Genomic DNA, 14,120 nt, shown 5'->3' with positions numbered 1-14,120 from the left:
TCTGAAAAATGGGTAAATTAATACAGATTTTACCCACTGCCCCTGCTCAGGTTGTTGTAAGAATAACACAATAATTGATTTAAGGTACCATAAGGCACTAGAAAATTGCCTCAGAAGAATACAGGATGAATTGTTCTTATTTTTGGTGCTGACCAATCTGGTCAAAAACCAAAGAATGCATGAACATTTTGCCCAGTCCATGAAGTACATTCTCTAGCCATGTGAGATCAGGAGCATATTCCCCCTCAGTTTTCTTCTACACATATTGTCTAGAAACTAATTTCTGGTACACAGAACACAATGAGCTGTGACCACAATGCCAACTGCCAGGAGGAAAACAGGGGCACCCTCTAAACTGCAGGCTGTTTCCCAAATCCCAAAAGGGTGAAATCAGCCAGTGTGGTGTAGTGGTTAAGAGCGGTAGTCTCGTAATCTGGGGAACCAGGTTCGCGTCTCCGCTCCTCCACATGCAGCTGCTGGGTGACCTTGGGCTAGTCACACTTCTTTGAAGTCTCTCAGCCCCACTCACCTCACAGAGTGTTTGTTGTGGGGGAGGAAGGGAAAGGAGAATGTTAGCCGCTTTGAGACTCCTTAAAGGGAGTGAAAGGCGGGATATCAAATCCAAACTCTTCTTCTTCATCATCATCTAAAAGATACCCTTAAGAGGTGGAGTAGGCTTCATATGCACTCATGTAAGTGACATTTTGAGGATGTAACACTCATAATTCCCCTCAAAAAAAGACAAAGAAGTTATTTCCACTAAGTTGCATTTCTGACACACAGATGTCTGACCTGATCTTGAGCTACTAAAAGGAGGGTATCACTTTAAATTTCTTTACCTTTTCATAAATGTGGCCTCAAATAGTAAGGTCATGCCACCTCAACACAAGTATGTCAATTGTTGTTTTACATCTTGTGTTTCATATGAATACCTCAGCTTTGATGCAAGTATGCTGCCCAGGCCGCTTTCCTTAAGGTTATGTCCCTGTAATAATCAAGAGGTAGAATCTATAACATCCCCTTCTGTTTTGTAATCTCTATGTGGGAATCTGGCAGCATATGATTGGCCCTTTGCTGACAAACTACCAGGAAGGTCAGTTCAATTTTAAGTTAAATATCTAAAGCAAGTTAAAAACCCAAAGGAATCACTGCAGTGGCTAAATTTCTATTAGTAGCGGTGACAGCAAGAGATCAGCTTGCCACCTGAAACTGGAAATCCCGTTATCAGGAGCTAAATCAAGATTATTGTAGTTTTAAATGATGGTTGTTATCTTGTACATTAACATTTGTTTTGCTCCAAGATTCTTAGTACACTTATTTCTTTTTGGTCTATGAATATGAATACCTCACTATGCTACAACATACATATGACTCCCCTGCTCAAAAACCAAACAAACAAAATTCCCTCTGCATTAAACACAAGTCTGTTCCAAACTGTTGCAGAATGTTAGCAAAGACAGCCATAGGTCAGTGAAACGGTGTTTTTAAGGCTCAAACACAACAGAGGTAACACACAGCATAATTCAAGCATGCTGTTCACAGACAACTATCTAATGGAAGGAAAACCTATGAGCATGTTCTGAAAGTAAAATAAATCCTTCTTTTAGTCTGTTCTCAGCTTGCTGTGAAATATCACAGTGATTCAAAGTACAGCTCAAACCAGTGTGCCCCCTTACTCCCCTAGGGAGTTATAAATTGGCCCACTATTCTTGATATTTGTCTTTGTCATTCACACCAGCAAACATTACATGGACTGTCAGTCCTTCTTTGATCTGGGAAACAGACGGACATTTCTAAGACCAACTCAACCTCTTTGGTAATTCTCTCTCAACTGCAGTCTCAGCCAGACTGTCTCCTTTCCTCTTATCTTCATGTCCTTGTCACACATAGTCTGCCTGACATTTGAATACTCTCTCTTTCTTTCGGCTGTCACAGACTAGCATGCCAACTGCAGCCTAACTCTCCAAGTACTCTTCCACCAATTCCCCTCCTGTCAAGTCTGCATTTATGCCTCTGCCACAAAAGATGCAGAAAGGGCAAGAACAAGAAAACAAGAACAATCCCAAGGAAGAAAATAGTTCTGCAATACAGGAGGCATTGCAGCAAGTAGACAGATTAAGAGCCAAATGCAGAGTTGAAGCATTTTAATGTTGCTAATATGAGTTACAAGCACCAGACAATTAAGACAGCTGAGACAGGTCTCATTTGTTAAGTGCTTTTTAACTATAAACAAAGCTGTCCCTTCTTAATTACATCAGCTAGATGGGCAAAAATAAACTCTTTCTACATCTTCCTGGCTCTAGAAATTGTTCAGACCTATAATGGGAAACATAATCAACTTTTGATTATGGTGAACAAAGTCTAAGAAAATTGAGTGTTCTAAAAATCTAAGCTTTCTGATAGAATTTAAGCAAGCCTTGATTAGTACAATAAACTTAAAACATATGACGGATGTGCTTGATACTTTCAGCAGAACCCCTTGATTGTCCCCAATACATATCAGCAATGACCTGGACAGTTCCCTGAACTCTTGAATTTTATGCTCCAGCAACACTGGCTAGAACCCTTTAGGATGTCACAATGCATCATGAAGATAGGTAGGTCACCAACTGGGCAGTCTATGTTGGAACATCCCCAGTGGTTTTCTGATTGAATGATATCCTGATATATCCTCGCCATGAGTGCACCTCCACTAGCAGAAGAATTAAAAACAGTCAGCATCAGGGAAAGCATGGAAGAGGAATGAGGCTTTGTCCCTATCTTTACTCACAGAGACTACCAAGAAGAAGAAGTGGGATGAAATTAAAACACCTACCTGAGAGCCAAAACACAGAGAACACCCATCCACTCAATCCACCCCATAGTGAAAGAGCCTAAGATTCAAATCAACTGTGCACAGGAAACCCATAACGCAGATAAGATACAGGATGTTGACATCCTTCTTTGGCTTTATGTTGTTTACACTTAGAAAGCAACAAGGGGGCTCCTTGGTGGTGGGAAAGATGGAGAAAGGATACTTTGCACCAATAAGCTGGCTTCAGAACACATATATGAAGAGTAGGTTGCAGATCCAGGCACAGCAAAGCCATGGGAGGGGAAACAGACAAAAAACAGTGACAAGGAGTTAAAAGGTAAAGGTAAAGGTACCCCTGCCCGTACGGGCCAGTCTTGACAGACTCTGGGGTTGTGCGCCCATCTCACTTAAGAGGCCAGGGGCCAGCGCTGTCCGGAGACACTTCCGGGTCACGTGGCCAGCGTGACATCGCTGCTCTGGCGAGCCAGAGCCGCACACGGAAACGCCGTTTACCTTCCCGCTGGTAAGCGGTCCCTATTTATCTACTTGCACCCGGAGGTGCTTTCGAACTGCTAGGTTGGCAGGCGCTGGGACCGAGCAGCGGGAGCGCACCCCGCCGCAGGGATTCGAACCGCCGACCTTTCGATCGGCAAGTCCTAGGCACTGAGGCTTTAACCCACAGCGCCACCTGCGTCCCTTTGACAAGGAGTTAGATGCTAGATAAAAATTAGGCCACAACTTTAGTGATGACAGGTTTGGCATAGGCACTGAAGATCCAGCCAACTTGCTGGTTGATAATCTGTCAGTCAATAGACACGGCCAACTGATGTTTGGGTCCCCCACAGTGGGAGCCTCTTCCACTGGACCCCAGTCAGCCACTGGTAGGGGAGTACTATGGTCCATCAACCCACAAGCTGGGTTTCTGGACAGGAAGTGTCACCTTCTAACACCTCTTAAGGAGATCTCCTGATGACATGGGGTGGAGTGCCCCTTCCCTGTCCTTCCCTACTGCCATTACAAAGTTGTGACAATAGCTATGGGGTAGGGGGAAACCCACAAAAGCAAAGCAAATCTACCTGTGGGTCAAATTGCTTCCTGGCCTGAAACCAGTGGCTGGCAGCTGTCCACTGCTATGCTGATAACCACAAAAATCCTGTTCATTAAAAAACCAAGACAGGAAGGTAAGGAATAGAGGACATATGGGGACGTCCCAATGAAGGTGGACTAGGCAAAGGAGTCTGCCCTGAAGTCCTGACTGCTGGGAGTCCAGTGTGGATGCTAGCTGGCTCCCAGGATCTTACAGTATTGTCTTCCCCTGCAGCCTCAAAGTGCTTTCCCACTGTACAGGAGGCCCAAGACACCACCACATCAATCTTCAAACTCCTGGTAAGTTGGGGAATGGGGGACTGCCAACCCTTGTCTTCACAGAATTCTTACAGATACTGTGCCTTAGGATTCCACACACACACCAGGAACTTTTATTCCACTACACCAACTGTTGAGGTAATGTCAATGCACAATATACAGGTCCCACACAGGAGATGCATGTTTAAGGGTGAGGTGTGTAGAAAAGGGGAATGTTTTCAGTCATAAACCCTCTCTTGCAGTTAAACCCTCCACTGGTGAATGCCAGACATTCCAATCCAACCACTGCTATTGCTAGCCAAACACTCATGAGTTCTTTTGCCTTACTGGATCAGAGGCTGGCCACATTGTCCTGTATGCTTGCTCTGCTCCAAGTTCCACTGCAACTTCTTACTGAGAAAAGAGTAAATATTGTCACAGCCACTATGATTAATGGGGTCAGTTTTGTTGCCTTAGACAGTGGGGGAATGTATGTTTGAGTTGCTACATTCTCTGTCTTGCGTGGTCATTCCCCCCCCCCCCATCCCCATCTCTGCAGGGAGGCCATAAAATCACAAGTACATATCCTGATGTTTGTTTTATAGTGGCTTTGACTACACAAACAAATATACATACATACTCTGATGATGTGCTCATGAAAGCTGGCCACCAATGCAGCAGACTCACTGCACTGCCCTACCTGTTTCTTACTACTTCAGAAGAATCAAGAAACATCCATTTTAGTAAATACTTTTAGTACAACTATACACATCAGGATATTATCTTGTAAACATTATTTTAAAAAATACTAAAAATATATGTTGTCAAACAGCATTCTTGTTCCATTATGATGATGATGTTGCTTCTCTGACTTAATATAGTTGCAAACCACAGCTTGTCTCACAGTCAGACCTAAATGACTAAATTTATATCTTCAATCATCATTTGACAACTGGATAATTTTTTAGTTATGATAGCTTTAACTTTTCCTACTTCAATTAATAGCAGAAGTCAAGTTATCAATCAGACTCTTAAAGGGTGTTTTTCCAGATGTCTGGCATGTTTTGCACAATATATGCATACAGTACATTTTTGTTGCTAGGGAACTCAACTTCTTCCCCAAAGGAAGCATTTGTGTTGCTGAGATAAACCACATTTTCCCAACAATATTGATAGTTGGAAAAATAGGACTCCATCTCAGATACCATTTTTAATTCTATTTTTATTTTATGTTCTACATAGAGCAGATGTGCACGAGGGACACAGACATGTATGGGGTATGAAATCACTTGTGACAAGAAGCACATTCTGTCCCTTCCCCACCCCTCACATGCCTATACTGTTTAAAGAATACTGCTTATACTGTTTAAGCAATCAAAGGTTTTCAATATTTTTGGGTCCAGGGCTCCCTTGACCAACTACATTCTTTGTGCAGCACCCCTGTGGGGCTCAGGAGCCCAGTTATGTCACTCCTTGCCTGCAGAACTGGCAGCCTCTCACCATTTTTCAAAGACCCTTCCTTGTGGAGTGTTCCCTCAGCCTCCTCTCTTCTCCCCTCTCCTTGGGAGTCCTCTGGGCCCCTCGTCTCTGAGCTCCCCCACACACACACCACAAAGAGAGGTGCCTCCTCCCACTGCCCACAGGGACCTGAGTAGCACCCTCTGGACAGCCCCTGAGGCACCATTCACCTGGAGAGCTTGTTGCCAGGGCTGCTGTAACAAACAACTGTACAAGTCTCTGGGAGGCAGAGACGTGAGAGGGTATCAGAGGAGGGAGGGAAGGATAGAAGAGGAGGCCAGTATTGCCCGTGGTACCCCTGGCCATGATTCAAGGCACCCTAGGGTGCCACGGCACACTGGTTGAAAACCACTGCCTTAAATGTTATCTTTCTGTAAAGACTGTGTCTTCCTTTGCTGTACCACTCAAGCAAGGAAGCCTTTCTGAGGTTCTTAAACAAAACAATGAACTGTGAGCAACAAAATGGCTACCACCCCCACCCTTATATCCATTTCCCTTATATCCATTTCCCCTTTCCCCCTCACTAGTGATAGCAGTGTATCTGGGTTAAGGTTTTAATTAAAGTTCTGTCACAGTAATACTGTTCATTAATGGTAAGCCATAAATCATGGTTTATTGTAATGTGCAAAAAGTCCATTATACTATTTCAAGGAAATATTGCGGTTTGAATTTTGGTAAGGCTACAAACAGGAGTGCGTTCCAGAACTATAGGCTATTCATTTGTTTACTATTCTCATTCCAACTTTAAAGAAAACAGATCTGTCCAATGTGGCTTACAAGTAAGTTCAAAACACATTAATACAATCACATTCAAAGATACCTCATCAGGAACCTTATCACAGAGCAAGATGTCAGGTGGCCTTGGAGAGATGGGAGAAGAACAGGGAGACAGTCTCTAATGTAGTTCTCACTTGCCTCCTTTGCTTTCCTTCATATATAAATTATTACTGGATAGCCCAGAGTAGACTGCTATCTTCTGTACTTTAGTCTTGTTAAAGTACACTTGTACTCTATGTTAATTGCTGACTACCCATTCATGGTAAGCATGATGAAAAAGGATTTTACATGGGAATTCTGGTTGATTTTTGGCATGGGCATTGCCCTTCTTACACACGATATTAAGTTCATATACCCACATGAGTTCTGTGGGACTTACTCCCTAGAACAAATCATTAGGAGTGCAGAACAAAACACATTAATTAAAATTTCATTTCTAAGAACCGTTAAAACAAAGGTTTCTACATCCTTTAGTTCTCCAGTTCACACCAAAAATCTTTCTGTGCTTGTTTGCTTATTTGTTTTTCATTTGTCATCAAACAGGTCTCCAAGTGACTTAAACCAAATAACATATACATGAATGAATTATAAAATAGAAAAGAAATCATATAAACTATCATGTCTTCACTGCCAGCAGCTGTAATTCTGATAAAGGCTTTAGTGAACAAATCAGGTCAGCACATAGGCAAGGCGCAAGTTACAAGGTGCAGCAGGTACCTAAGAGGTATAGACAACTGGCCAAGTACAAATAAATATATTGATCCAACAAATGACATGGGCATAGCCAGGGGGGCGGGGAAGGCCAGCTGCCCCCCAAATCAATAAAAATACATAGCTAACTCAGGTTCTGCCCTCCCTAACAAAAATCCTGGCTACACCCATGCCCCTGCACATTCCTTCAAGCAGGTTACGTCTGTGAGGTATGTTCCTGCTGGAGCTGGCAAATGGAGGCAGTTTTGGCCCTAACTCAGCATCTGATTTACACTTCACTAACAGAAGCAGTGCCAGGGGTGACTCTACAGCAGGAGATATCTAACTAGGGGTGTCCAATATCAAAGGAGCAGAACATTCTTCTACCAACCCATATGGCCCCTCCCCCTGGATCAAGATCTCATTCCCTGGATTATTGGCCTCCCCTCTGGGCTCAGACACTTTTTGGAAATCCCAATTTCACCTCCCCAATCCCACTAGGACCTTCCACAGTGTCATCCAGCTCCAATTCCCTGAACTCTTTCCATTTCTCCTCAGGATCTGACCATCACCTCCATGACATCTCCACAGGACTCATTAACATTCCATACAGTATCATATACAGTATTTAAGTTACAGATTGCACCTAACTTACAATATTAGTAATCTAAATACAATTTCAAACTGAATAAAGGGTTCTACTCTATTTAAGGCCCTTTGTCACAGTTCTTCTTGTCCCATGATAACGTGGCAAAGCGATTTACAATGGCACTGCTCCTAAGCAAGTTGGGGTTGCTCTACGGGGGCCACATAAATCATTCCTAGGCACAGCCTCTGAGAAAATTGGTTGCTGTGGTGTCAATAAGCAACTTTCAGAAATTATAGTTCATTTAAAAGACTCATGGAAAAACTTGAAACACCAACTCTGCGTCCTTCAAATCCCTTTTGCATTAGGACCAGGAACATTCTATATTACACCTGGGAGACTAGACAAAGATGCTGCTAAAAATAGTCCAATCTCAGTTTGATCACTGGTATCAAGCTGTTTGTTTATCCTATAAGCCAGTTAAACCTGGATATTTCAAAGGCATTGAAGCTTTATCAGCCTAAAGGACTGTGGAGTTGACAATGACAAAAGCACACATGCTGAAAAAGGACTGTCACACAAGCCAGTCCTATTGGAAGCTTAGAAAGATAATGCAGAATTATCCACCATGGCAATACCTAGAATCACTATAACCTGTTGGGTGCTTTGCACATAGTGAGAGACCACAGCTGAATGTCTTTTGTTCCTCTTTCTGTCATTCTTGATAAATGTCTTAACAGTTCAAATATAATTGCCAATGCTACTTCCTACATTTTCAAACCGAATTGGAAGAAATTCATTTCAATCTAGTCAACTACACACACTGTCTATACTAGTTCTCTACCCCTCACCAGGGTCAAACTGAAACACTTTCAACCTGCATTTGCACATGTGAAGATGTTTTCACTGAAGGTAACTTCCAGAGGGATAGTAGTATTGATCTTTTGTAACAACAACAAAAGAATTTTGTAGTATTTTAAAGGCCAACAAGATTTATTATGGCATTAGCTTTTGTGGGCTATAGGCCACATCATCAGGTGTATGTAACTATTCCTGGGGGCTAGCCTGGCCCTGCTGATCTGGTTTTTTTCTTTTTCCAGTTCAGTAGGTGGGTACTGTAGTCTAAGAAACTTCTGGTGTAAATCCTTAAGCTGTGAGACAGAAGAGATGTTGTCTTTAAATAAAATAATAATTTTAAAAGCTCAGTATCATTAGAAGCTCCCAAATTATTCTGTGGTTCGATTAGTATACTTTAGTAAAAACAATACATATTTATGGGGGGGGAAGGTACCTAGGAAGTTAAAATAAAATCAAGGATTTTGAAATTTCTAATAAGAGCCTGTGGGTAGCTCAAATTTATCAAGAGTCTAATGTTGCTAAGCTGTATGTATATCCTTGCTTGTGTTAGTTTAATAAAATAATTCCATTTTATTTTAACTGTAGAAAGAATGCCATAAATATGCAGCTCATTACAGTGTTATAAGTCTATGGGGACATACATTGGAGTTTATGACTGCTATCTGCAGTCACAATTTCCCTTAAAAGTAGCTTGAAATAATTTGTTCCCATGTCTAATATCAATTGCACACTGTGTGGGAAGCTGTGGCAGTATATTTTGTCCATCTAACTCTTGTTAAACTTCTTTGCTACTTTCTTACACTCTCAAACATTCCTCGCAGAAGTAACAGTCAAAGCCAAATGAATCCCAGATACTAAAGAGACAGCTATATTCACACAAAAATAAAACAGAAATGTTTGGAAAGAAATTGGGAAAAGATACCCAATGTTAGAGAAATGATACCATAATAGAAAAATCAGGTATACTTCTACAAGTGTTACTTTTTTTGTAATCTGCTTTGAGGTTTTTTCCTGCAATCAAAGCAATATATAAATTTTAATAAACAAATAAATAATAGAAGTACTAGTTCACAATACAAGTGCTAGTTCACACACACACACACACACCCCACCTGCACTTCTTGGTGGAAAAGTCTAATTAGTTGAATAGGTTCATCTCAGGGACAAAGAAAACACCAATAAGTTTTAAATTCCTTCTTGGTAGAGCAGGTGGTAACAGCCTCTTTAACGTGAAGCAGTAATCAGACCACACTTGAAGAAACCTAGGCCTGTCCCCAGAACATGTAAACAACTATAAGCCAGTTGCAACATCCCTTTTTCTTGCTTTGTGAGCAGCCTAGAGAATTATGGAGCAACTATTAATAAGTAAATAAACTAATTATTAAATTGATTCCTGACCCAAGTGCTCAAACAGGTGATTGCCTGACAACTCTATACACTCTTAAATAGATTTATTAGCCTACTCTGGTATTTTTATGTTAAAAGGTACTCCAAGACTCAGACTGATTTCAAGAACTGAGAGGAAGAGGAAATCTCAAGGGTGCAAAAAAAAAGGTTGTGTTTGCTCTGTGTGCTCCAAAGCATGCTTTTTCTTCAGTGGTACAGTGGTACCTGTGGTCACGAACGGGATCCATTCCGAAGGCCTATTCTCAACGTGAAAAGCCCACAACCTGAAGCGCCGTATCTGCGCAGGTGCCCTAAACCTGCTGCATCATGAGGCACATGAATCTTGTAGCTTTACAAAATAGATATCAATTAACCATTAGGGTTCTAGAAAAAAAACACCAAGATTATGGGAAGCCTGAAGCATGCTGATAGTGTCATTAAATAGTTCAGTCACTAGGTGGCACTAGAGTTTATCTCTGGAGTCAGGATGCTCTCATTGTGAGAAATAAAATAAAATAAATTAGTAGTAGTAGTAGTAGTAGTAGTATTTCTAGTTTAACGTGATGTGCCCTCTAGGCATCCCGTGACAATAAGAGCATAATAATAGAATCATGAATATGGAAGGACCATCTATCTACTTACCAATCAAGATTACAGGGTGCCACTGTCAGAAGGATGATGCACCATACATCACTATCAGTATTAACAAATATATCTGTAAGCCTGAGAGACAGTGGAAGGAGGAAAACCTTCCTTTCTTCAGAAGGAAATATGCAGGAAAGTGGGTAGAGGGAGATCAGTATCTGTACTGCTTTCTGGAAGCTTAGAATTGAAATTCCTAAATGGATCTCTCTGCCAGTTTTCCGAGTAGCACACTCAGGAGCTCTTTCTATTTGTTGTAAGCCAAGCTGGTGGGAACTTGAACAAATCATAGAAACTGTAAAGAGAAATGTGCCTGTATCCCAGCTACCACTAAAGCATGCCAATGCAGTTTACCATCTGCACACCTGGGCTGCATCCTTTTGTTTGCCCCTGTAGCAATATTACAAAGCCATTATTGCCGTCACTACAGACTATGCTTTCAATTTATTTTTTTGGTAAGGTGTTTTGAAAGCTGAAAAAGGCTTAAATGATCTCAGGTTTAGCCTTTTCAGGTTTAGCCTCATCTTCTCATTTCTTAAAACTCTGGGCTATCTACAAAGCCAGAGATATAACATCTTAGAACCACAGGACAAGAAAGTACAATGAGACCATGTGGTCAAAGGTTTTGTTTGCAGAAGTGAAGCATTTATCCACCTTCACCACAATTTCCCATAAACTAATCTACACTGTCTAAACCACAGCATGCCAGAGGCACAAAGAACAAGTGCACTGCAGGTGTACAAATACATCCAGATAACTCACTCAAGCAAACTAGACCACATATTTTAAGTGGAAAAAGGAAAAAAGCCACCAGAAAATCTAAGCAAAATGAAAATGCCTTCCCAACCTCTAGTGTAGGATAAAACAACAAAAGAAACTGGCAGTCGGTTTCTTACCCCAAAGCAAAACTGACTCACTCTAATCATCAGAAATCCTTTTGATGCTTTCTGCTTCTCACCACAAATGATAGTATCAAATATGGCTGCTTTCATTCAACTGTGGTTTTTTTCACTTGCAATTTGAAGAACCAGGGTCTTAAATCAGAATCCATCGAATTGTCACAGCAGAGTTCTATATTTTATATCAGAATAATCCATGACTAGCATTGTCATTGCGGAAAAATGAAACCAAGATTTTTAGAGACCCACCAAAGTACCCCAAAAAGAGCAGTCAGACCCAAGCAAAATGGAAATTTAAACAGCAGCAGAGTTATGTACCAGGCAGAAAAACAATATCTAATATCAAATAGAATGGGGGTAAAGACCCCGGCAACGCATTGTGGAAAAACAGGCAAATAGTTTTGTCACTACTGCCTTTCTCCTTGCCCTCTAACGACACAGGTTTGTAACAACTGCTCCTGGTTTCCTCTCATTGTTTCTGATTATTTTCATGTTCTTGCATACAAAATGGAAAGTCTATCTATGGAAGCATTGTCTGTCAGTGGATCCCTTCATTACACTTGATCCCTTCATTACAATCCTGAAACTGGTAATGAGGTAAGGAAATGAGCATATCACTCTTCAGATCAGGTGTCTCTCAGAAAGTGGTAAATGAGCCCATTAAATTTTAATAACATCCTACTTTACAAACTGTGTTCCATCTGTTATTTCTGCTCCAGTGCTATCTCCTATTAGACTCAAAATAATACATTTGAAAAAATGTTTACAGCTTTCTTCCAAAGTAACCCCGTAAATCAGTAGTTTTGCTGCTATGAGCAAGCCTATTTTGGTCTTTACAACCCCTACTTGCTGGAGGTAGCCCGCTTAAATTATTAGCCTGTCTATCTTAGGGAATAAGGACTACTTTTAAAGGAGACAGGTGAACCTTCCCTTACTCACATCTAGAGAAGTGAAGTCCTGGAAAGCAACATGGAATGGGCTCTTTGGAATTAAACTGACAAACTGAAAAAAACGTCTTATGAAATATTTTCCCCTTTCAAGTAAGTGAAAATCCTTTAAACATTTTGTTTATGTAAGACAATCTACAATGTTAGGGAATCAAAATTCTAAAATGTGCACCACCTACAATCCTTCATTGTTTTTGAATTGCTTTCTTTCTTCTGGTGACCTTGAGTCTATAGTTTTTAGATACTAGAAGCAAGTATCCCACTTCTGCTATTCTTTTGACATGGCACCTCTCTTGTGCTTGGCTTTTTCATCTGTTCTCCTAAATTTATGTGACATAAATTCTGCTACAGATTGGGAAACAAGAAGCTTATTGCTGTTCAATATTCATTACCCTTCAACACACAGACTATGGGGCTACAATTTCAAACTCATCCCTTCCTAAAACCAGATACATTACTGATACTGAACTTTGAGTTGCAAACCACAACTCTTCCCATGCATCTCTTTCACTTTTCCTCCAGTAACTGGATTGCTCCTGCAATTTTGGCTTAAAAGCACCCATTTCTATTCTAGGTTTCCCCCATATACGGTTCTGTTCAAGTCAACCTGGATATTTATCTCTCATAGATATACTTGTGCTTTGAAGTCTCTTTACCACTTATGTACTGATGTGAACTGTTCTACTGCTGCAAGATTTCTGGTTCAAAATTTTTCAGTCAAATTTTGGGAAGGATTAAAATTGGTGACAACAAATGGAAAAGTCTTCTTATTTTCTTGTGACAAATGCAGGGTTTCAACAGCAGATTTCAAAGCTTAAAGGAAAGTTAGATGAGTGCATATATGCACAATATGTGCACACATTTACCCAACTCAAGCAGAGCATATTTCAGATGCCAAAGTTATATGCTTTAACAATGTAGATGGTAGGGAGCTACATGAAGATACTGAATATCAGATCAATAAGTAAGATTCAATACTTCTGAACGGGCCAATGGGGGGGGGCAGTCAGGTACACTCATCCTGCGCCTCACAGGGCTAAGCTTAGAGTTTATAACTTTATTCTAACAAAACTCCCACCCCAGGCCTCAGACAAACTCTGCACAGACCTGTTTCTGATATACTGCACCATCAGTTTCAGTAGAGTATGCAAGCTGTTTGCAGGAATAACTAACAGTGGTGCAAATTTTGAAAATGCATGGACTGCAAGCCTTTCAATAAATGTGGGAAATAAGCCATTTGGTACTCACAAATTGCCTTCGAAGTTTTGTTTTGACCCGCTCTGTCTTGGTTTCTGTGGGGTGGATAGAATAGCTGAGGGCACTTAAGTGGTTGTCCACTGAAAGGCTCTTCCTCATGTAGAAGGACCGAGTTCTCAAGGATCTGAAAGGCGCCTCGTCCATGGCAGTGCACAGCCTTGGCTGAAGGGCAGGATCCCTCACAGATTCAGCACAATCATCTTCCAGCTGCCATGCTTCTCCTAGGACAGGGGAGTAAGAGAGAGAAAAGGACCCATAGCCATCAAATAAGGATCCAAAATTAACACTTTTGCTACAAGATTTCCACTTCTTGTCAACATTTTCCTCCGAAGGATAAAAACCATGTTTCCATTAACTTAAGCAACTGTGTTTCCTTCTTGGAGTGAAGATTGTCAGCATGAACAGCATGTTTTTCTTGTTCT

At 41.1% G+C, this 14,120-nt stretch overlaps 1 protein-coding gene across 9 annotated transcripts in view; it reads right to left on the bottom strand.

Moving 5' to 3' along the window:
* Window positions 1-14,120, bottom strand: part of LOC307202410 (ankyrin repeat and fibronectin type-III domain-containing protein 1-like) — a 363,651-nt gene that overhangs the window by 266,695 nt on the left and 82,836 nt on the right. For all 9 annotated transcript variants that reach the window (XM_079952309.1, XM_079952316.1, XM_079952315.1 and 6 more), the window contains one exon: window positions 13,690-13,919. In XM_079952309.1, the coding sequence (XP_079808435.1) occupies window positions 13,690-13,919 (230 nt within the window). The remainder of the gene's footprint in view (window positions 1-13,689; window positions 13,920-14,120) is intronic.

The sequence above is a fragment of the Podarcis cretensis genome (assembly GCF_951804945.1).
Source record: "Podarcis cretensis genome assembly, chromosome: 14".
NCBI classification, from domain to species: Eukaryota; Metazoa; Chordata; class Lepidosauria; order Squamata; family Lacertidae; genus Podarcis; species Podarcis cretensis.
Note: the sequence above shows the minus strand (reverse complement) of the source record. Positions and strands in the feature narration are given on the sequence as shown.